Source organism: Corvus moneduloides, chromosome 1 (assembly GCF_009650955.1).
Source record: "Corvus moneduloides isolate bCorMon1 chromosome 1, bCorMon1.pri, whole genome shotgun sequence".
NCBI lineage: Eukaryota > Metazoa > Chordata > Aves > Passeriformes > Corvidae > Corvus > Corvus moneduloides.
In genome coordinates, this window is record NC_045476.1 from 157336253 (window position 1) to 157361332 (window position 25080).

The 25080-nt window shown below is 37.3% G+C and overlaps 1 protein-coding gene across 2 annotated transcripts in view; it reads right to left on the bottom strand.

The window, feature by feature from the left end:
- The window catches only part of ADCY8 (adenylate cyclase 8), a 123212-nt gene that overhangs the window by 52156 nt on the left and 45976 nt on the right, over window positions 1-25080 (bottom strand). For both annotated transcript variants that reach the window (XM_032133490.1, XM_032133481.1), the window contains exons 3-5: window positions 21503-21633; window positions 18925-19036; window positions 8079-8206 (exon numbers count right to left, since the gene is read on the bottom strand). In XM_032133490.1, coding sequence (XP_031989381.1) covers window positions 8079-8206; window positions 18925-19036; window positions 21503-21633 — 371 coding nt within the window. The remainder of the gene's footprint in view (window positions 1-8078; window positions 8207-18924; window positions 19037-21502; window positions 21634-25080) is intronic.

Here is a 25080-nt window from a genome sequence, read left to right on the forward strand (position 1 = left end):
ATACCAAAATTAAACAAGCAATCACCTTTCTCTGGAAGATGGGATATGCAACAACTCCTCAACACTGAAGTACTTTAGGTGCTGTGAGAGCAGATAATAGAAGTGAGACCACTGTGATTTTAATTTATTTTGAATAATTTTTATGCGTTACAAAAAAACTTTAACTGACACTCATAGCTGTCAGAGGAATTGTCACACAGGATTGTTTCCCCAGTCTGCCTTTTTCTTTTGTTCAGATAATTATTTCTCATTTTATGTCTGATTTCCTTATCTTGAAATAAAAGATAATTGTATCTACAAGAATAATTGAGTAAAAAGCTTTTCATTGAAAAATGAACTCAATAAGAGGACTTTGAGTTTAATAAAATGTTTTAATAACCTATATTTTTGTAATCTTTCTCTATACATACATAGACACACATGCTATTTTTCCAATTTCATTTCTATTTGTCATGTCCTGCTCTAGGTTTGTCTAGTTTAGAGAAGAGGAGGCTGAGGTGTGACCTGGTAGCTCTCGAACAGCTTCCTGAGGAGGGGAAGGGGAAAGGGAGGTGCTGAGCTGTTCTCCCTGGGATCCAGTGGCAGGATGCATGGGAATAACTCAAAGCTACATCAGTGAAGGTTCAGCTTGGACATTAGGAAACATTTATTTACCAAGACTGTGGCCAAACAATGAAACAGGATCTCTAGAGAGGTGGTTGATGCCCCAAGCCCATGATCAAGAGGCATTTGGACAATACCTTTAACATGCTTTAACTTTTAGTGACCCTTGAATCGGTGGGCACTTGGACTAGATGGTCACTGTAGGCCCCTTCCAAATAAAACAGTCTGCTATTCTATTCTATTCTATTCTATTCTATTCTATATTTTAAATACTGTAAATTGTGGTCTTGTATTTGTACCTGATATGAGAACTAACACACACAGGTTTCGCTGGAGAGACCAGGTACAAATGATGGTGCAACTGAGAAACTGTGCCCCTCTGTTTCCAGAGTGTTCACTAAGGATTGCTGGATTTAACTTTTCCTTTGTGATAAAAATGTGCTGATGGCCAGAGAAGGCTTTGGCATCCTTAATCAGCCACATAGGACTTCTGCATTTGTCCAAAACCTCACACAGCTGTGCTGTCCACACCACCTCCTGCAGTGTGCTGCAGACACTAATCAAGGTCCTATCCCCCTTGCCTTATCTGTTGTCTTTCACAGTCTCCCAGCGACTCTTTATGTGCTGCTCAGGTGATATTTGATCTCAGCTCTTCATCAGCAGACAGAGTGGATTTGGCTTCCTGCCCACACCCTTTGGCTGAGGGACATTTTCTTTCTCTGCTGCAGTGCTGGTGCACATGCAGGGCTCTGTCTTTGCATCCTCCTCTTGTCATGCACAGCAATGTGCTCCTATGTTGATAAGTGGGAAGGCAATTGCAGGAGGGGACCTGATCACATGAAGTCACAGTCTGAGATATATTTAAACAGGCCTGTCCAGGACAGGAATCAAAGCACAAAAGTGATCTAGTCTCATTCAAATTACTTTATTATTTGCAACACAAGATTGAAAGCAGAAGTGTTGAGAACCTGTTATGGAAACATTAGTTTTCACAAAACTGTAGTTGTGAGATATTAAATTGAAAAAAGAAAAACAATAGTTTAATTTATTTACAAATTTCTTTGCAAAGACTAAAAAGTTTAAAAGTGAGATGATTTGTTAGTGTGTAAAAAGTAATGGAATTATAATTATTTTTTTCCTTTAAAATTGGGAGTGATGCGGGATGAAAAAGATTTCTGAATTATGTAAAAAGGGGACTTAATCATGGTCAAATCCAACTCCCTAGCAGCCAGACTACCACATACTTTAGGAGGTCTTGTTTATATACAGGTATAGGAAAAACAAAGCCTGAAATAACAAAGTCTGGATCACCTTCATCAACACTGGTAGTTCTAACTTATTCAGAAAAAAACTTCTGTTAAATAATAGCATGTACTACATAAAAAATGTAGAGATAAAAAAATTAAGAGAGTCCATTTTGCATAAGCTCAGGTGTTCCACATCTTTTAATTATTCTCTCTCTTAAATTTATTCAACTATCAGTGAAACTTCTAATTAGAAAATTTATTTTCTTCAACTACTCCACAGGCTCTCTGCGGATACATTGACAAAGTGCATTTTAGAAGATGAATTATTGATGATCTATAAAGCAGCCCTCTTTACCTCACAATTGCTTTGATATCTTATCCAGGATGAGGTAACTGTGACTGATGCTATTGTTGCCATTCATCTCATTTCAGTCTAGCCAGAGATAAAAAAATTCAATGATTTTAATTGGACCTTGGCATTTCATTCTGGTCAGCACTCCTTGATGGGTATTTGATGTTTGTGGTGTTAATTGAAACCTTTCCTATTTGCATGAGAAGGTGAGCTAAAAGTCAGAAATTTGCTTTTCAACCTTTTCTGTAGCTGTCAAAAATCTGAATGCCCTGGAATTCAGGCCTTGAAGATTGAGAGTGACACACTGGCTGCTTCTGTGCTGACCAGTTCAACTGTGCAAGGTTCTGTCTATGCTTTGAGATACTTAAAACAACCCCAGAATGTTTTTTCATTCTCACAAAGCCCTCTCACAACCTGTTCCAGGTTCAACAGTTTGCATGTGATGAAGACGATTTCTAGTAGGTAATTTGAATGCAACTGCCTGGTTTTGGAATCAAAAAGACTTCAGAAGAATGGAGCTGGCCAGCCTGTTCCACTTTTAGTGACAGCTAAAATTCTCTGGGGTTGTTCAATTTACCCATCAAGATATAGTCATTATCATCCTCATGCAGGTGAATTAAGAAATTCTGTGTATTCTGGTTGAAGTAAGTAAGGATCTTAGCTGACTCTGCTGTGAGCAGAAGGATGGACAAGTGATTTCCTGGTGTCCTCTGCTAACTGAACTGTCCTTTGATTGTAAGGTTCAGTTATATAGAGAACGTTTTGGTTGGACTCAAGAGAATTATGGAATTTTCCTAATGTAATGCAAATGCTTTTTGGTGCTGACATGAAAGTGTAGTAGACGAAGTGAGGTAAGTGACCTTTTCAGTATGACTCTGGGAACTGTCATGCTTGTGAAGGAGATATCCATTATTTTAAAAAAGCTAGGTAACAGGATACACTAAACTACTGAAAAGTTTGAATAATACAGCACAGGTAATGTGACTTATGAGCTGTAACACTTCACAGATTAGCTTTACATAGGTTGAATTTACAATTTAACGTAGATATTTTCCCAAGGTTCCTGTTTAAAAAAGCACCTGGATGAGTTTACCTTGGAGTTAGAACTGAAATCTAATGTCAGCGGAAACCATTATCTGGAGAAGTTTCATATTGCCAGACCCATCACTAACATAACTGACTTGCTCTGAATTCAGATAGATACTGTAGTGTCCTGCGGTGATGTTATGAAGTCCCTTCATTCCTTAACCATCCGCTCAATGCCCAAGGACGCTGTGCCTTCAGGATGGACCCGGGGGCGGGGCCGGAGCCGCAGGACCCGAGTGCGGGGCGGTTCAGCGGCTCAGCCCAGCAGCTCGGGGGCTTGGGGGGCTCGGCGGGGCTCGGGAGGGAGCGCTGGGAGCTCTGTGCTGCTTTTCTGTGTTTCCTTTGTGCTCCAGCTAGCTGGGAAAAGGTTCTGTTGGTTTTTCTCTTGTTCTTTTTTTCCTTTTCTTCCCCTTGCCTCACTGCCTCCCTTCCCTCCTCGCTGGTCCAGGGAGCCTGCGGGGGTGGCCCTGGCTGGTCTAGCCCACGTGCCTGTTCCCTCTCAGGGAATTTGTTGTATTTTGAGGGGTTTTTTTTATCCTGTTCTACCCTGTTTTGTTTGTGTGTTGATAAACAGTTTTGTTTCTTTTTCGCACTTTCAATTCTTGTGACCCATTTGTCTCATTGACAGAGGAAGAGGGTAGGCCCTTTTTCCTTCGGAGGAGACACTCACTCTGGAGTGTTTCTTCCTGAAGTTTTGTCTCAAAAACCGAGACATGTGGCTACATGAGCAGAGGTAATACTGCTGCATTCCTGTTTCTTATGTCAATCTGCTCTGAGAGGCAGGAAAATAATATAGTACAAGGAACTACGCACAGTATTATTAGAAGTCTGCTTTTTCATTTGAAAATTGTATTATAAAAATCGATATAATTAAATACATACATACATACATATATACTTACATATCTATATATATACACATTTTCCAATATGGCCTTGATTGTGTTTGGTGGCGCATTCAAAGGAAAGGGGTCTCAGAAGTACATGAACCCATTAATCTCTACCTGCTTTAGTTCATATCATCATCCAACAGCAAAAACAGGGAAAGACAAACTGTCCTGGTGCTCTGTCCATTCACAGTCAGTGGCTCAAATGGACATGTGGAGGTGAGGATATGATCAAGTTTCAGTGTGAAACCTAATCAATCTTAGAACTGTCTAAAAAGTTCTGGCTGAACTTGTGAATATGTCACAATATCCCTTTCTACCACCGCTCAGAAATGAAGGTAAGCCTTAGTTTTTGGGTTTGTGACAACATTCTCTCTTCTGTGAATTGAAGCTCATTGCATCATAGGCAGAGCCTTGTACATCATAGGAGAAATAATCTGTGGAAGGAATCCAGAACTGGATGAATGATATTATTATATAATTACATAGTTTAAAAATCTATTAATAATGGAATATGAAAGCAATTCCTGGCTCTTTTACTGCCTGAGTAACTTCTTTAACAAGCATCAATCACTTCATGATTTTTGTTAATACTCAACAGATGATGTTAAAAGCAGTTTTTTCATGCTAAAAGCAGGAAACCTGCCAGGGCAATCAGGTATTTTTGGCTGTGGGTTTTGTTTGGGTTTTTCTAGTTTTCCTTTTTTTTCCCTCTCTCATGAATTTGCCTTAATATTAGTACTTAATTACAGACTTTTAATGAAGACAAGCTGTTATTTAATTTCTGGAGTTTAGCCTATATTGCATGCTGGGACCATTTATTCTGTCATAATAGTTACTTTTTCAGATGGTATTTTAGTGGGAAATGATCCAGCAAATGAAACAACTCAGGACTCCTTGATTTACCAAACAAATATACCAGCACAAAGGTTTGTTTGAATTTCCACTGTTATGTATAGTGTGCCATTTTCATCACTGCACCATGAAAGCGAGTCCTTGAGGAGCTGAGTCTCACACAAGCTCACTTTGCTTCTCCTCCCAGTCACAGAGATTTCAGGAATAAGAACATCTGAGAAGGTGGTGTTACCCCTGACAGCCACTTAGCTTGGGTCATAATTGTTAAAATGAAACTTTATCATCTGATGATGAAACATTCCACTGGTATCCAATTTCCATCATCAGTCAGTACAGACAAGCATTGATACAATAAAATTAAACACAATGAGAGTTATGCTGCATGTGAAAAGATAGGAAAACCAGCTGAATAAAAGAACTCCTCATGAAGAGCTTGTCTTTTTTACTTTAATTCCTATTTCCAGCTGTAGCTAAACAGAATTTACAGGTCCTTGGGTTTTGCAGCACAGATGGAGTTAGGATTTTTTCTCATGCCCAAATGTAGTGGAGCAAAACTGCCTTACTTTGGAGTAAATACCAGATTCCATGGAACCTTCCTGTGGTTAAAGGTTGCCCATCAATTGTTCTCAACAGTTAAGGGAGCAAAGAACAAGAAGACAGATTGGAATAACAATAATAGTGCTTCTTTTATGAGATTTTTAACAAGGCATGGTGATATAAAAAAAAATTACAGAGAAAATCATGATCTTTCTTGGATTATTTTGTTGAGTTCTGAACAGTTCCTTTCATCTGCAAAAAGAGTAGTGGAGCTGCAAGACTCAAGCTTAAAATCAATTTGAAGAGTCTCAATTAACAATAAATTAACAATTCGGCTGTACGGATATGTGCTGTCTGAAAACACTTAGAAGTCCCTCGTGAGAAAATCTCTCCATAGATTTATTTTACATGTTGTGTAAAGAATGGATTTGACATTCTTGTTCTATTCCCTTTGACCATGCAGTCATCAAGGACAATAGAAGGAATATTCAGCAATTGTTCCTGAGATCATAGGGGTTTTTGGGCGCTGCCTCACTAGTAGGGTTGTGCTGATCGGTGCAACGTTACCAACCACCTGTTCTCTCCTGTCAGTGGAGAGAAATGCTTGTCTGTATAACTTCAATGCAGCTGTCAAATCTGAATGATGGTTTCTCATATCTTGAATCATCTCCCTATTACTTTAGACATAAAAAAAAAATATTTTCTGAAGTCTTCAGATGAAGATAAATAATTTTTTAATCATCAAAATACCATTTCCATCACATTTTAAATATGGTAAAATTCAGTGGGGACCAATGTGATAAAAAACTCACTTTTCTAAAGAGGGAATTTTTTTTCATCTTAACTGTGAGAGATATCTACTTCTTTAATTAATAGACTGTAGATAACTTCAAATTCCCTCAGAAATGTGGGCAGAGGTATTTCTAATATTCCATGGCAGGATTGGTACTCCCTGTCAACTGTATAAACACACATTAAGATAAGCAACATAAGGCTCCTATACTCTGAAAGAAAAGGCTGGGGGAAGAATCATCATCATTGCATAGACAGAAAATCAGATACTGGGATTATCAAATAAATTGGAGGTAATCTGAACTGAATTTATCTGCAATGGATGACACAAGTCCTGATGGACTTTGGTGTCATGGCTCCAACTGACAATAACTGTCATTTAAGATACTGAAAATAGAGCACCATTTCTGGATTACTGCCTTCAAGACCCTGTTCATAGAAGGGCATGGGGTGTTACAGACTTTCACTTGTGTAAGGAGATGGAAAGAAATTTACTCTCTTAGCAGAAAAAGGATTTACAATGAGTTGGCTGCAGCAGGTGTTACCAAGGAAATGCAAAAGATTTGATGTGTGTAGCCAAAAAATTTTAACAATGCTTGTAGATTTTTTATCTCTGTATTCTTTAATTCATGGTTCACTTTCACTGTGGGGATTCCAGAAACAAAATATTGATTGCTTTGTTCAACATTTAGCCTGTGATAATTGAATCCAGCCTTCTTAGATATCACTGTTGCATAATCATTATTCAGTTACATTTTCCATTAATTAATTTTAGTCAAATTCTTTCTCTATTAAGAGCTCAGTAATGCAGCTGCAGTGTGCATTAACTGACTGATGTATGTCAAGAGACAGACCCAGATAAAAGGGGCAAAGAGGTCTGGAAAAGAAGCAGACAAAGAGATTGGACAGCAAAATATCCAGGGAAAAAGGAGAATGCTCGTGTTAGGCAACACTGTTTTAGGGAAAACAGCAAAAGAAAAAGAATTTGGATATGAGAAACTCAGTAATTTTTTTATTGATATATCACTAAAAACCCATAAGTATGAAAAAGATGGACAAAACCTCTCTTGGACTATTACATATTAGCCAGTGTCATGGTAACTCATTGGATAAGCTCTACCCACAGGCTGCTGAAACTTGATTATTATTAATTGTAATTGCATCCAAATACAATAATCTATCAGCAACATAATTATATTTACGTGATGGGAACACATTCCTTCATTAAAACACTTCCATTGCTTGTGGATTTAAGCAACAACCTAATTTAGCAGGTAAAATTAGTTCATCTGGCAAATCTCAGTACTTATGAGTTTGTCTATGAGCTAGTTTCCAAGCTAAAGGATAGCCAAAGCTGTCTATTTTGTGTTTATATTGTTATTTAATTTTATTAAAAGGATTATAGGAAGCAATTCAGATTCCTCCTCTTCAATCTCCTCTTGAAAATGACAACAGTACAAAGTGAGAACTGCCAAGAACTGTGAAACCTCTCAGTTGTACACACAGCTACTGTGTTACATCTCTGCAGTAGCACAGGTTGATAAAATCATTTAGTAACCGTTCCCATGCATTACATGGATCAAAAAAGTCCTGTTCTTTTCACAGTGATAATGCTGAGATTTCTGAACCAACATAAGAATTGTCTAGTAATAGCATTCTCCATAAAGAAGTTCAGGACACTGGCAGAAACAGTGAATCAGGGGGAAAAAAAGGCATTACCTGATAGTTTTGATCATGCTGAGTCCCATTTCAACACAGCAGTGTGCATGGTCCTGGCGAGGTTCTGGGAGCCCTGACACACAGTAGTAACAATCCCCCAGGATCTTTATTCTGAGACAATGATGTTCCTACAAACAAATGTATCAAAGAGAAAGAAAATATTTGCATTGTTTTTTCATAATTTTAATGTGAAAGTAAAAATGGTTGAAAAATTACTGTAAAAAAACCCCAAACAACAAACCCCCCCACCTTGTTTCTGGATGTTTCCTTCTTGACATTAGTACAATTGTAATTTATATCACTTTTGAAATAAAGTCCTTTACTTTTGCTGAAAAAAAAGGTATAGTGATTTTTCTTTTATGGTAATTAGAGACGTCCTTGCTGATGGGAAGAAAGGTTTCATCAGAGCTAGGTGGAACATAGGCCAAGGATTCAGAAACACCAGCTGAGATAATGAATAACCCAATTTAGGCTATGTTCCTCCAGGGCATCCTTTCCTGCCCCATTTTTACACTGGAAATAAATGAAAAACCTCTTTCCTCCCACTGAGAATTCCTTCCCACCTAAAGTTTCCACAGTCACACTCGAGTATTCCCAACAGCTATAGGAACTGATCAAGTATCTGCATGTCAAGGATGTCAAAGGTGTCTTGCATCAGGCTCATGCTGGGGTGGAATGATGTTTCTTTGGCATCCAGCTAGAGACATCCTTTACCCTAAGAGCAAATAGGGAGTTTAATTTCAAAAATACATATTAACGGTATCATTACCTACTGAAAGAGAATATTATTTTGTGACTTGATCATTATTTTAGAAGATCCTTTTCTCGTGAGAAGAAATACCTGAGTTGGTGAAACTTTTGTAGTTCCTAGCCCAGCATGTGAGACCAAGATTACCTGTAAATTTGCCCTGTGTATTCTGCTGGTTGGGCCCTCACAGGAGGTAATCAATTCACAGGACCAGAGAACATTACAAGTTGCGTCAAGGAAGTGTTGTTATGATGGAGGGTAGTAGAAATACTGAGTCTAGTGTTAATAATCAATCAGTAAAGGCTCCAGTAACAGACCATTAAAAAGAAAAAATTAAGTAGGATCTAGGAGCAAATGTGAATGCTGGTTCTCCCAGGGATTGAGTATGGGTCCCCTTCAAAGTTTTGCTTAGGAAGAATGAAGCTTTGTGGTCAGCGTCAGATAAGCCTTTCACAATCCTGGAGTGTCACAGGGAACTTACATACTTGTACCCAAAGCTTTTTGTGAAGTCAGCTGAAGCCTTAAGTATACCAGTGAGGGTAAAATCTGCTGTGGGCACATGGCCAAAATAAGCCGATTCACCCTGAAATCTCCTTAAACCATCAGTAGGAACTGACTGTGTTTGAAGCTTTGGTTTAAGTCTCCAGCTAATACCAGTACTGCCTTTCAGGGTGCAGTGCCTTGCTATCCAAGTTTCACACAAAATTCCAGAGCGAACTCAGGCTTCTAAAATGTCAAAATTCATATGTAACTCTTCTCTTTCATCAATCCCTTCTTTTCACCCCCTCTTCAGACCCACACAAGAACATTTTTCATATGGCTTCAAATGAAACTGTACATCCTAAACCCCTCTGAAACATTTTTTTATACAGTTTCCCCATCAATGGAAAGAATTAGAGATTTGATTTTTTCCACTTATGTTTTTACTATAGAGTGAAACTATGAAACAAAAGTTAATTGACAGATACGTAGGACTCAATGGCACAAATCAGTGCATGTCAAACAGTAAGTGGGCTTCCTTAAGCTTCTCTCTGTGCTCCTCATTAAGACAAAATGCAAAGAGATGAAGATATAAACCACAGATTCTAGAGGTTTTTTGGCTTTTCTAAAGGTCCTGTTCAATTGTTTCTTACTCTAAGTGATGTTTGCTTTTACATCTACAAAATAAAAGGATAGTGTATAATGTCATATTGGTTTGACTGAGGTGGAATAAATCAAAAGGCAGCATTTCAACTCTTCAGAGCCACTACAAATACTTTACAAACAATAATCTCATAGTAGAATAGAGGAAAAAAAAAAAGGGAAAACCAGTCAATTTCTAGGAAAGAAAGAATGGAAGAAAGGAAAGAAGAAAGATATATCTCAAGTATTATTATATTTTAGTTTTTTAATTGCATTTTTACACTCAACATTTATTATACCTATCTGATGATATGGAAACCCCTATTAAGTGAGAATTTCAGCACAGTTAAAGGCCATAGTCTACAACAGGACAAGACTGTTGTCTGGTTTGTAATACCTCATTTAAAATGGTTAAGTGCTGATTTCAGTTAATTCAGATGAGACTTACATCACCTTGCTGTATATCTGAAATTCCGAACAAATGAAACAACTTCAGAGGGATGCGCTTTTCATAACAAGAATCTTAATGCATGACAAGGCCTGATAATGAGGGTCCGATATATGCAAATGTGAGTGCACGTGTGTGACACAGGAAATCCATTCAACTAGTCATGAATGTTTTCTTTTTCTTGTCACGTGATGTCACCTGACTCATTTGCCAAAGCTCAGGAAGTCATCTACGGAGTGCGATATCCAAACGGAGATGACTGTGTCAGGTGTCCCTATGCCAGCTAGCAGTGGAGCTTGCCATTGCAGCCCAGGGAGAGCCAGGCAATGCAGTCAGGGGGGCCTGGGGACAAATTCAGCTCACAGCTAAAGCAGTTGGCTGGGCTTCAGTTCAGCTGTCTGTACCTAAACTCACCATGAATCTGTGAGACACCTGGGTCTGTGAAACACCCACACAGGACTAACAAACATGACATAAGATTTATGTCCTGTGGAACATTGCAGGGGTCAGGCAAGGTGTCTCTGCTGGCACAAGAAGCCACAGGGAGCTTTTAAATGACTCCTTGTCTTCCTATTTTTTTGCTGTTAATCATATTATTATGACTGTTAAATGCAATCTGTGTTACAGCCTGACTACATTGCTTTTACATTTGTTATTCTTCCCTAATTATTCCCATCATACTCATTTCAAAAGTAAACTGTGGGCTTTTTATCACTGGAAATATTTCATCTAGAGGAAGATAATTCTCAGGAAGAACAGAGGGGTGATGGTATCTGCCTTTGGCAGAGGAGAGCTGTCTGGTCTCATGAGGTTCCCTGAGATAACTCCGTAGTTTAATCACATCTACAATTTAGACTGGAGGCTTTGTCAGACTGGTTGTATGAGAGCATTAAGGTTAGATTAATGAATAATGTGGGCAGCCATGCTACAGTTTTAAATCAGAGACTGAGTTTTGTAAGGGCCTGCCCACTTTTCAGTGGTATAAAATTATATTAGTAGCAATCAAGATTTTCCTCACGCTGTAGAGCTCAAGCCCACTTCCTAAAATCATCTCACTGCAATGGTATCTAAGAGTAGCAAGTTGATATTAAATGAAAATGAATGAAAAATCTAAATATGTATGAAGAAACTGTAAAATGAGTAAATTATTTAAATCGGAGAAAATTGTCATACGGGAACTTTGATACAGGAAATATTTTTCACCACGGTGTTAATCCTTACACTGTTGTGAGGCTATTATCTCCTCTTTAATTTATTCTATTCCTCTTTCCTTTTTCATATGCAATTCTAGAAGTTGTCCTTGGACATGTAAATGACAGCTGATATTATACAGACATTCACATCAGTATCCATCAGCCTCACACCCCTTCCAATATTCATTCATTAATAGCATTTACTGAAGGGATCAATTAAATTCTCAGCATGTCACAAATAGGGGCTCTTTTCTCCCCTTATTTGCAGCTTTTCTTTTGCATCAAGTGGAAGATTAAGGGGCCTGATTCTGCCAAGATCAATTTAAATCACAATTTTTCCTGGGGATATTGAGCAGACTCAAACACCCAACTATTTTTAATAATAATTCTAGATTAATTCAGTGGCAATTGACAAGAAACCTTTTTCCAATTCACCTAAATCCAGAGAAAAAGAAAATATGCAGATTTTTCATAAATAATTACCTTGTATGTGGTGAATGATTTATGTTTGAGCTTATTAAATATACCCCTAGTGGCTGGAAAGGAAGCAAAGTAAATTGGCATAAGGTGGAGCTGCAGAAATGAGTTGCTCAAATATCAAGTTACTGAAAGACACAGTCATAGACTTCATTAATATTTCTTGTTTCCTTCGGCTAAATTTCTGACATGGGGAAAAAAGTGATTTTGTTTTATAAGCTACGCCACTTTTCCATTTCTGCCTGTGGTGAATTAATCATTTCACCTAGTTTTGAGGGGAGCCCCATAGGCTAGCAAACAGACCACAGAAAAGTCAAAATTTTTTTCAATTTTTATAATTTCAAGCTAAAAGTTTAGAACATTGGGGATGAAAAATTACTGCAACTGAACTACAGAACACAGGGAAGTCATACACAAAAGTCTTCTTTTAAAAGGCAGCTGGAGTGGGAGGAGGCAGGGACTTGGCCTTTGTGTACAATAGCTCAGTTCCTGAAACATGTGCCAAAGGTAGAGGAAACCTGGATAAACCTCATTTCTCAGCATGAATCGGGTCTAGGCCAAAGCTCTTAATCAGCAGTCTGTTTTAGGGTGGGTTGGTGAGAGAGATCCATCCATATTTCTTCTATTGCAGCTCTGTCACTTTGGAAAAGAGAGCTGGGGCCTTGAGAGAGCCAGATGGAGGGGAGTTCCTAAGCCTGGTCATGTAGGCAAAAAGGAGTCCAAATATGGGACACAGTTACAAGGATTCTTTCTAATTTTTATACATAAAATAAAATAATTTTTTTTTTTTTTAAAGGGAAAATGTGACAGTCTTTCATTTGCCTGAACTAGGGAGTACATAAATATGGTCCTATGTTAAACACTTTCTACATATTTTAGCACACCATATAAGGAATGGGGTTTTTTTCTTTAGAAAAATCTATAATGGGGTGGTTAGAACTTCTCTGTGCTGCCAGAAAAAATGGGTTTTGGGTCTCTTATGCTGCAGAAGGAATTGACGTACGTTGCTGAGTGAGTTTTCTAATATATTATATCAACAGCTTTGTTCCTTAACATACTGTAGAAGAAAACTGCTATGATTGTTGCATCTGATGATCAATTTGCCTTGCCAGCTCATGTTAATTAGAAAATTATGCTTTGAGTGATTTCAGAGGCAGAAATCCCCATGAGAAAGATTCAAGGTGTTTCTTTCCAGCTAAGGCAGGAAAAATTCTGCATGGAAATTCTGCTCTTAGGATCTTCTAGAACTTAATTGCTTCAGGTACATGGGACACTGGTTGACAACATTAGAACATGAGTCAGCATGTGCCCAGGTGGCCAAGAAGGAGGCTGTAGTCAGGTGGGGGTCGGTCTCTTCTCCCAAGTGACGAGAGACAGGACAAGAGGAAGTGGCCTTAAGTTGCACCAGGAGAGATTTAGATTGGATATTAGGTAAAATTTCTTCATCTAAAGGGTTGTCAATCCTTGGAACAGGCTGCACAAGAAGGTGGATGAGTTGTCAACCCTGAAGGTATTTAAAAGACGTGGATGTGATACTTAGGGTCATGGTCTAGTAGTGGCCCTAGAAATGTTAGGTAAATGGCTGAACTCAATAATCTTAGAGGTCTTTTCCAACCTTAATTATTCTATGATTCTATTAAGGATGAGCTGGAGAATTCCCAAGAATATACTTGTGAAGCCTAAATTTAATTCAAATCCTAATTTAGTCACAAAGTGGGGCTTCTTTTTGGGGGAGGTTGAATTTGTGTAATTCTTAGTCTATAAATCACTGGGAAATTTTAAAATAAATTTTATTTAATCTGTCATTTTCATCTGACTTTTTTCCATAAAAAGCCTGTATACTATCACTTCTAAAAGTGTTTTGTGGACTGGGGTTTTACTTGACTGTTTAGGTCTTTTGATGGGCTCTTTACTATCTGAAAAACTGTAAATGTAGGGAGAACATTGTGAACAGGGTCATTTATTCATTATTATTAGACAATTTATTATTGACACTGGTTAGGAGAAAAAATACGTCAGAATTAAGCACTGCAAAAAGAGCATTCACTCCATCCCTTTACTCTAAATTCATACAATGTCTTTATAATGAGATAAATATGATATATCCATATTCATAATCCAGAAACTCTGCTTCTTGCTACAGTACCCCAAACATATACAAATGAGAAAATTCACACCTGGCATATATGTTTAAACAGGGGGTTTTAGGATGTCTGGAACCCTGTGGGTTACATGCTTGGAGATGATTTCACCACGGAACAAAGCTCTGCCAGCTCAGAGCTGAAATGTGGCCTGGGACAGTAAAGCTCTGCAATGGGAGTGTATTTATCAAGGAAACCAAACAGCCTTCAACACCCTCTAGTCTTCCCTTCCTGATACCAGTTGGTGCAGGTATTGTACTGGGGCTATGGCGTGATGTGTTCTTGTGGAGCCTGGTAGTCAGGTTGGTTTCCACCCCTGGAAACACCACTCACAAGTAAGATTGATAATAAACTGTTGGAGGAATTTTTGGCAGCTTGTCTGCAACTTCACAGGAGAAAATTTAACCAAGGTTACAGAAGAAGATTATTTCCTTAGAAAAAAATTTTAAAAACCCCATCAGCCCTTTAATAAGCTCCTTTATTTAGGGTTTTACTTTTTCCTCTTTGTAGTATCTGAAACTGAATCTAAAAACTGTAGATGAATTTAGAAATATGATAATTTAAATCATTGTATTGGCTGACATCTAGCACTGCAGAGAAGGCAGAAGAAAAACAAACATCAAAAATAACTATTATTTCACCAAAGCAGGACTTTTTTTAGGCTCAAGTATCATACTGAATGTCATCTTGTTTCCCTTCTCTCCTCAAAATTTCTGCCTAAGGAAAATATTAATATTAATTAAGTTTCTGTTTAGGCCTTTCAGTAGATGAGGCAGATATAAGGAAATGTTTTCTACAGTTCTGTTTCATGCCAACTTATTTTTCTTCCTTTGTAAATGTCACTATTCTCTTTAATAACTATAAATCTTTGCAAACATTACAGAGTGATTAGAAATGGGAAGTAGCTGTACATAACATATTACCTTTTTTTCTTAGAACAAATATTGAACTGAGTTCTAATTTTTATTCAAAGTGTTCTGTGGTAATGATACAGATATTATGAACTTTTTGTTATTAATTATATGCATCAATGTATGCCATAATACTTTATGTAACCTAGGGAAGATTAAAAAAGAATCTCAGAGTTCTCATTACTTCTGTTTTTCTTAATAAAGCTTAATAAGAGAAAAAAGAAACTAAGCCAAATTATATTTTTCAGTATGCTGTAAAAATGTCTTCTTTAATATTATATGATTTATATAAGATGTTAGAGCAGATCCAACAATCCTTTATATGAGATTATAAAGTAATACTTTTATTTAGAAGTAAATAAGTGTTTATAAGGATTTTCCTTAAAATCTAAAGAAACTGCCTGAAGTTTTCTTTCACTGATCTCTTTGCTTTGATGGTAATTCTTAGCAAACTCCAAGAGTCTGACTAACAGTGACTATTTTAAAGAGTTATGATAACTCTATTTAAGCTGATTGAGAACCAGTTAAGTGACACATCTGAAATCTAGATGTGATTGTGTAATCCTCCTTAGTGGAAGATCCTTCTAGGGAGGCCTTGAAAGGGCCACTTTCCAAAAGTCCTGTTGAGGATTTACAGGCAAGTAGGATAACATTTACAAAAGGACTCAGACCAGTAAAATGAGCAATTACCATGCAGACATGGTGGTGGTTACAACATGACAGCAAGACCATAAAAACACAAATAATATTTTTCAGTACAATAATGTTATCACTGTATGTTCAGAAACATGACATTTGGACAGTGATTGAGGAAAGTGATAATAGGAGGAATGGTGATGATCTGCCTCCACCACACTAATGGAGATTAGTCCAGGAATACTGGTTTTTGTGCTTTAAAAGGGATTCTCAAAAACTGAAGGTGTTCCAGAAAAGTAGTCCCTAAAACTATTTGAAGGAATAAATTTTACAGAGTAAAAACCTTGCCATGACTTTGGTCTGTTTCTTTTATCAAAAGGAAACCTGAGAAGCACCTTGATCAAAGCACCCAGATGCATTCCTGGAGGAAGTCAGTGGCTACAAGACAGTTCTTTTTTCTGGGATTGTTCATAGCAAGAATCAATAGATGTAATTCCAATTCAGAAAAAATCAAATGGGAAACAAGCCATACTGAATAAACAGTGAGAGTGTTAAGGCACTGGAATATGCTACCAAGATAGACAACTATTTAGACAAGACCATCTCTTGGTGCATTCAGATGAAGACCAGGAATTTTTCCAAAAGATACACCTTTACCAGGTGTGAAAGCTTTATGCAATATCAGTTGGGTATGTTGAGAAGTCCATGTAATTCACAAGTCCTTAAAATTCAGGATCTGTCAGTATCCATTTCCAAAATTTTCCAAAGGCACAGGTTAAGTTCAATACAAGATTTAGACCGTTTTATTTTATGCAGCTGGTCCCCTCCATAAGAGTCCAGTGAGGAATCTTGGTTTCCTATAAAGTGCAGAGGGACAATTTGTCTCCTTGAGTGGGACAGAAACACCAAACCCTTTCTGGGGAACCAGGAGAGGTTCCTCTCTGTTGGGCGTCTCTACTGTCAGAGCATCAGACACGTATTGTGACATCCAGGTTACAGAAGCCACAAATAAGGAACACAGTCAAAATGCCTTTCTTTTTACTAAATTTTAATTATTCATGATCATACCACTCTAATCTTTGTAAGCAAACCAGTTCAGTTTCTGCAGTGATTCCTCCCTGTGGCTTCCACCTTTCAGAGGATTGTTCTAGACCAGTGGATGTATGGATGTTCTAGACCAGTGGATTAATCAATGATGTGTTAAAAAGAAAATCAAATTCCCAGACTAGGAAAGAAAATGCATGAAGGAGCCTAGAACCTTGAATTTACGGACTGGGACATTCACTTGAGAGGTGACCATCCTGATGATCAGGTTTTGCAGACACAGAAGTTCTTTCATCCCAAACCACAGATTTCTGGATAAGAAATTCTTGGCTCTGTAAAAGGGACTGATATATTTATTACTGTTTCTTTAAAATAAATTCACCTACATTTTTGGGATACCTACTCCTGTGTGGCACATTCAGTGTTCTCCATGAAGATTTGAGTTTAGAACTGCAACAAAAAAATCTCTAGAAGGTTTAAGTAGGAGATGTGTGACAAGCCACAAAGAAGGGGGGAATGTCCAGGCATTTAAAGAAGTAAAATTTTCAGTTCTCATAAAATTAAAAAAAAAAAAATACAAGAAGGAAGTTGAATTCAGAATTAAGTGGCAGGTGAGGGAGAATTCACTGGATTAGACTTAAATGTAAATGGCTTCCTTGTTCCTAACTCCTTTATTGCATATAATCTTTCTATATGAAGTCAGTATTGGTTAAATATAGCTTATGGAATGATTAGAAAATATGGTTAATGATCATGAATGCTAGCTAAAACTGAAATGTAAAGCAAGGCAATAAGGCATTTTATATACATAGTCTTTCTAAAATATTTCTGTGACGTACACACACACATTTTATTTGGTGTAAAATACGTTTCTTCAGTTAAAGTAGCTATTTTTATCAAGCCATACAAAACCAGACATTACCCCTATAAGCCTTCTAAGACAGGACTGAGGTAATTCTTTCACCTGGCTTGGTTTACAATGTAGACCAGAGTTGATGAGGGTTTTTTGTTTGCAGAGCAAATATTGTAGGTTACATTTACTAATTTGCCAGTGCCCAGTCAATAGGCTGTGGCATCACTATGTACATGAGAAAACACATTACTATTTAAGATAAAAATAGCTGACTCAAAAGAAATTTGAATAATTACAGAAGTCTTGTCTTTTTTGGCTTTAATGTGTAAGCTGAGAGAAAACCACAAGGGTCCTACTGATACCGTGCAATAAATGTACAAATACCCCATAACCTTGAACCATAAATGAGTAAAACACAGTGAGGAATGTAAATCTGTACATCAGACTAAGCCACTTTAGGTTCTCCTTATAGTAAATAGATAACATGGTCTATGATATTCAGAGTGCAATTAGCATTTTCCTGTAGTAGGTACCTACATTTGGCTGGATAAATGATAAGATAAACTCCATTAAATGTACTTCATTGCCTCCACTTAGAAGCCTTATTAGTCAGCTCAGATATTGACACTTAAAGATAGTCAAATTAAATTTTGACCAAAGAAACATAAAAAAAATGCAAGCCTAGCAAAACTGAGCATGTGTTCTGCTTGTATTTTTGTGCTTCGCTTTTTTTCCGATGAGTGCTAACTAAGTAGCAACTACTTTTCCTGATGTAATAATTTCCTCTGCTGTGTTTAATTAATTTCATTGTTGAGTTCGATAGAATCCAGCCTAAAGAGTGTAAACCTTGCTAGTAACTAACAATGGCTGTGGGAACTGATTAGATGACCTTAAATGAATAGGTCTTTTAACCTTCCCCATTTCACAGAAGAAAAGGAAAAATAAAGCTATGGTCTTAAAAAAAAAAAATCCAGCAAGTACCAGAAGTATGAAACTTCCCTAGAAAATGTGGTGGGTGGTCTGCTTTCCTACGATTCTTTGTCCAGCACTACAGAAGCCCAAAGTTCTGACAACAACATCAGCTTTCACTTGCTATCAGAACTCATCATCTTTCATAAAACTTTATCTGTGTCTTCCAACCTCAATGGCGATATACAATCCCTGTGGGGAAAATCTGCACATATATTGTTCAAAGTGATCAGAAGGTATTTCCCAAAGCTCCCAAATATAGAATTGATTTTTTCTTTTTGCAAATAAACTGTGTTTAACTCACATGTGCTAGTCGATCAAATCTGGCAAAGAGTTCATTCAGCATTCGGACCAGCTCCTGGGCTGACAGAGTTGTGGAGAGGTTGGTGAATCCTTTAACATCTGCAAAAAGAATGCTAAAAAACGAGAAAATATATTAGTGTTTCAGTTGATTTCACTTAATTACTGAGTACCTAAGTAATCTTGTATTCTACTAGTGGAAGGGTCATTTTACTACATTTGAAGTCATACTACCTTTGTTTTAGACCTCTGTACATTCTGGAGTACTGAATATAAATATTGAAGGGATTAAAAAGATACTGCTAAGGGTGAGAAAAAGTTTTGCCAAAAATGGGAGTCATGCAGTTCTGTATTTTCAAATCACATAAGACTCAAATCCTAAGACTACAGACAGATTTGTGACAGTCTTGATACACCTGGCTAAGGCCAGTTTTATTCCATCTAATTTTAGGCATTTGACAGAAGTACCTGAGTTAGAACTATAGTGCTCCCTTTTTAAGGTACAAATCTTTAATTGGTTAATTCCTTTTTCATTCTACTGAATTTGCACGGAGCCCAGTGCAGTCATACTTTGAATTTAGGTGTATCAACTTGTGTGCGTGCAGTTGTGGTACAATCTCCATTAACAAACTACTTGCAAACAGACCTCTAACCTGTGTTTGAACATCCAGCTATTTTTCTAGCCTTTTGACTGCTCACTGTGCCTAAAATGACCACATGTGAATATAGAGAAACATAAGCACACACAAAGTCTCTGGTGTGCAAGATACCACCCAGACCAAAGCAAATAATAGCTCAGTACTTTTTAGATAAAGAGAGTATTGGCTACTTTATAAAGTAGTGATGTTCAAAAATACACATATCATTCTGGCACAAACCTTATTAGCACTTGAAAGTCAACTAATAGCTGGTGTTACAGAGTAGCAGAAGATTTTTTTTCACAAGTCATCACTTTAGGTGGTGACTTGTACAAGATCACAATTTGACAACGTCTGAGAAATTCTAATATAAGCAATAATAAATACAGTCATGATCATGTTGTCTACTGATAATACAATTGGTCTTCAAATTTATGGACTGGTAAAGGTTTGGCTGAGGATTAAACAAGATGCTCACAAACTCGGTAAGATTTTTACCGGTGAGAAGAAATAAAATTAAAAGGTAAAATACCAAGTGACTCAAAGAGGAATGAATAGTAATAATAGACTAAATTTATAAAGATTAAAATTTTTCAGCTACTGATTTCTACACTTTTAGTTATCAAACCAAGAAAAATTTCTAACAGGTTATAAATTTTAAGGATTCATATAGCACTGATTTAGGTAGTGTTCAGTACTCAACATTTAGGGGAAAAAAAAAAGGTGAAACCTAATTTTGAAAAGATCTAGTTTCTAGAAGCATTCATAGAAGCCAACCAGTATCTACATTTTAAAACACGCAGAATCTTAATTTCAAATCTATTTCAAGCATAAAATATGGTTCGACTTCTCGCCCTGAATACAACCCTTTTGCATTAAAAGAAAAAGGCCATCTTTTCCATGTTTTGATTCTTCTACAGCAACACTTTGAGTATGAAAAAGGTTAATGGAAGAGGTTTTAATTCAGTGAAACCCAAACCTTTATGAGGGTCCTTGACACTTTCAACCAGATTTAATAAAATAATATGTCTGAGCTACTGCATGGCCACAGAAGCAGCAAATAATCAATTTACTCTTCTGCAGAAGTGCAAATTATTTTTATTGAACTTGTCCAGACAAAGTTATATTTTGGTTTCATTGAAAGGCAAAGTACATGCTTTCCTAGCAAACTATCTACCATCATATCCAAGGATGCTTATTTTTCACTTTCTTCAATGATGATTTTAATGATGGTCACTCAATATTTTGCCCTTGTGTTTTTGGGAAAGACATATTTCCATTTAATATGGAAAACGCTAGTGGCTTAAAAAAAATTTTGGTTTTTGGGAACTACAATAAAATCAAGATTATGTAATGTCATGGAGTGGAAGTTGATCATTCTGGTGTAAGTGTACAATTAGGACTAATTACTTCGAGTAGCAGCTCATAGGATAATTATCACCTTTCTGATAACTAACTTCAGGAAAAACAAAATTTAGAGAGAGGAATAAAGAAAAGAAATGGGATTAAGAAATTAATAATAAGACTGATTAAATGAAAATGGCTCCTAAGCGGAGGAACCGTATAACAGGTCACCATCTTTGAGAGCATCTTACAAGTCTCCATCTCATTCTTCAGTGTGTGGGGTGAAGCAGCAGGTTGTGGCAGAATATGTGTGCACATGTAGGCACATTCCTGTGCAATCCTGACCACTTAATTAAGTGAAAAAAAGACACAATTGGTCCAGGCTCATTGTTTGGTTCAAATGGGTCTTGCCATTGCAGTGGCATCCAGCCATCCTGATGAATACAAGAAGGCACCAAAATGCTTCTCTGCTCAATTAAACAAGGGTTCACTCATTTTCTAATTTATGAATGAATAAAGCAACAGAAGGGAAACCTTCAAACAAGAGTCATTTAGCAGCATCTGAGACCTTAAACGTTACAGAGAGGCTACTCCACCCACCTGACATTCTCATAACGATGAATGTAGATCTTATGGAACTGGTGCTGCAAATGTTCATCTTCTACATTGGTCATATCATTTATCATTTCCAGGACTACAAACCGTGGTAACACAGAGAGCACCAGCCGTTCCTAAAACAAAGAGGAAACCAAAGTCTCAGTACCAATCTGAACTGGTATTTCACAATGCCCTGTTTAAAGATCTGGATAATTGGTTATTTAAGATGTGACCCTCCTCTCTAAAAATTCTAGCTCAGACCATTTGTGATAATTCACCTTTTCAAACTGAGTCCAGAGTCCAGCATGCTTCTGGTTTAGGTAAGGAAGAACAAAATGAGTGCACATGAAGCCATTCAAACTGCCCTCTCAAGTAGGAAGACTGGAGAACATATTCAACATTTTCAATTAGTTTTGTCTGTGTTTCAAGAACACTCAGGAAGAGTAAACATTTGAGATGTGTTTATATACATACACATGCTTATTTATAATGTAAATCTTTAATGTATATTAGTATAGCATTCAAGTATATTAGTTTATTATTAGTGTGCAAACACGGTGTTATCAGAGCATATTAGTGCACATGTACTTCTAATATTAGTGTATTAGGAGATATATACATATACACACCATTGCTGTTTCCAGCCCTGTTATAATATAATTAACCACAGAATTTTCACAGAATTTCACTGAATATTCTGATTTGGAAGGGACCCACAAGGATCACTGAGTCCAGCTCTTCTGTGACTGGCCCTTTTGGGGTTCGAACCGGCAATCATGGTTATTAGCACCATGCTCTAACTAACCACCTCTAAGTACAGTCAGGCAAGCCCTCAAAAAGTAATCAAATTCTTTTGTGAAAGCCCTAGATCATCCCCTGAGAGATTTTAGAATGTCCCTGCTTCAGTGATTCATCAGTTTAATGGCTTTGACAGATTTTGCAAGTATCCAACTCAAATCTGTTTCTCTGCAAATTAAACCTTCTTTTTATCCTTCCAAATTGCGAATGGATAATTATTGATTGCTCCTTTCTCTGTAATAATCCTTCTGTATTAAAATACTGTTATTGTGTCCTCTTGCCCTCAGTCTCTCTCTTTTTTTTTAGATTAGAAAGCTTTGTCCAGTATTGGAATATATCACTCCCAATCAATCTGAAGCAAAGCTATAATTTTTCAATTTTCTTTTACTTTACAGGATTGCAAATACTGAAATATTCTTGAACTAAAGAACAGAATGCTAGCTATGTAAGCTACTTATCACCAAATTTCAAACAACGTTTTGGGGAATAGTATATATCTAGGGAAAATGAGATTTAAACTTCCAAATCAGGCGCATATGTGGACTGTAGAACACAGATAAAGTTCTCTCCTCGCCTCTCCTCCGCTCCCTTCCCCTCCCCTTCCCTCCCCTCCCCTCCCTTTTCTGTCAAAGAAATTGATATTGAATTTGTTTTGAGGTAACTTGATATTAGGAGGATATAAAATAATCTCATATTATACATGCTGTGGGTTATGCCCCTTCTTGAGGGTGAAAATGTGTCGAGAGAGAACAAGAAAAACCAAAGAGGGATGATGGGTGGAATGAGAGAGACGAGCAATACAATCATGACAATAATGATTTTTATGCCAGCAGGATTCAATGTCATGGATGAAATGTAGCCATAGATGAAACATCTGAATAAATGAAGGAATTCCTCCCTAGCTTTCATAGGAGGTGATATCATTACTAACTTACAACTTTCACAGATCATGAAGAATTCTCACTCTGAGCAGTCTTAGTCAGTAGTTAGTAAAACAATCCTCAGCTCTGATGGAAACACGTTTTGGGTAAACACTTCCATTTGTCTAGATGGTAGCCCCAGCTGAGTTGAACTATATGTTTGCTAAAGAGGGGAGAACACAAGCTGCCAAAAGCTGCACTGGAGCACAGGAGTGTTTCACCACTGGAGCACACCTGTTACACTCCACTCCGAGAAGGCAGCTTTCTCCTGTGCTCCTTCCTGCATAACATGCTGACAGAAGACGAGAGAACCAAGACTCTCCTAATATTTAATCCACCTATTCTACAAACCTTTACTAAATCAAGACCTGCCTTTGTGAGGAAGGGACGAAAAAATTATGCAAGTAATAGCTGAAGCAGAGCAGGCTGTGAGTAGTGAGATCATCCTTAATTCTGGGAAGTAGCCAAGCTCAGACTTTCTGTTTTCCCATACAAGGTGGTTCTAATTTTAGCACATTTGCTTTGTCTTGACTTTCTTCCGTACTTTCCACCTGGGAATTCTGCTATCCTTCATTCTTCTGATGTGTAAACACTGGATGTGATGCTTGTGATAGCAAGAAGAAAACCAGTCCTTCAGGAAGTCCTTTACACTCCTGGAAACCCAGGTTTTCACAGGAACATCTAGTCCTCAGGTAGCTTCACTCACAAGCGAATGTCCTATGGCTTCTTAAGAGGGCATGTTTGCAAAGAGCTGCTCATTGGTAGTCTAGGAACCAGAAATATTTTTAACGTTTTTTGTCCTTAAGCCTCCTATAACTGAAGGCACTTAGGCTATATATTCTCTTATTCCTTCACTACTAAGATACATAGCTCAATATAACCAAAAAATAAAGCCACCTTCTGAACAAATCAGATCAGTATTTCAGGGAGTTGTATGATTAAAGTGTTCAATGACTTCTTGTGAAGATACATTCAGAATAATACCAAATTTTTTCACTATAGAAAGAAATATGTTATTTCCTACCTTATCCATGTAAGATGATAAATTGGAATACAAATAATAATAAAAAAGGAGATTAAACAAAAAAGAAAGAAAGCGGAAATCCTTGTTGTTATTGAGCTGTTTATAAAATCTGTGATAAGAGAACATTAAAAAAAAGGTCAGTTCCTTCTTATATATATGGCTGAAATAGAGAATGCCTTTTTTTCCCCAATAGGAAAATCTTACATTCCTTATTTGCATTTGCCCAAGGGGGTATCAAGCAATGCCTCTAGAAAGTTTATTTAAAATAAAGCATAGTTGACTTGGCACATGTTCACTAAGCCAAGAAAATTGTGCTTAGTACATTTGATATCTTAACCTTCATGCTACTCATTAAGGTAAGTTAAACGTTCTTGTCTGCACATAATATCTGGCAGTGACCCATAAAACTGAGGTTAATTAGTTTGCCTCTGTAGCAGCCCTCCTCCATTTATACTGAAGCATGTGATGAGCCTTTGCTGGAATCACAGTTGAAGGCTCATATACAGCTCATGTCACTACTTGGTATGATGTATGTTGTGCTAAGGAGGAGCGCTGCAAGAAAAGCAGCATTGAAGTGTGTATGTGTGTGTCTACATATATTTTTATGAGGCACTTCAGCTACCTTCAATTCTCTGGTACTGAAATATTGAAAGGACAGAAAATTTTTCCCTCTACGAGCATCAGCTGTCCTTTGCTATTCCAAGCTGCTCTTACATCACACTACACTGACAAGGTGGTGGGGATGCTGAACCAGGCTCCTATTTCACAGATTTAGATACTGTGGTGCAGAAGAACACCACAACTGTGTGGAGGTCATATAGAAAAGACCAGTAGCTAAT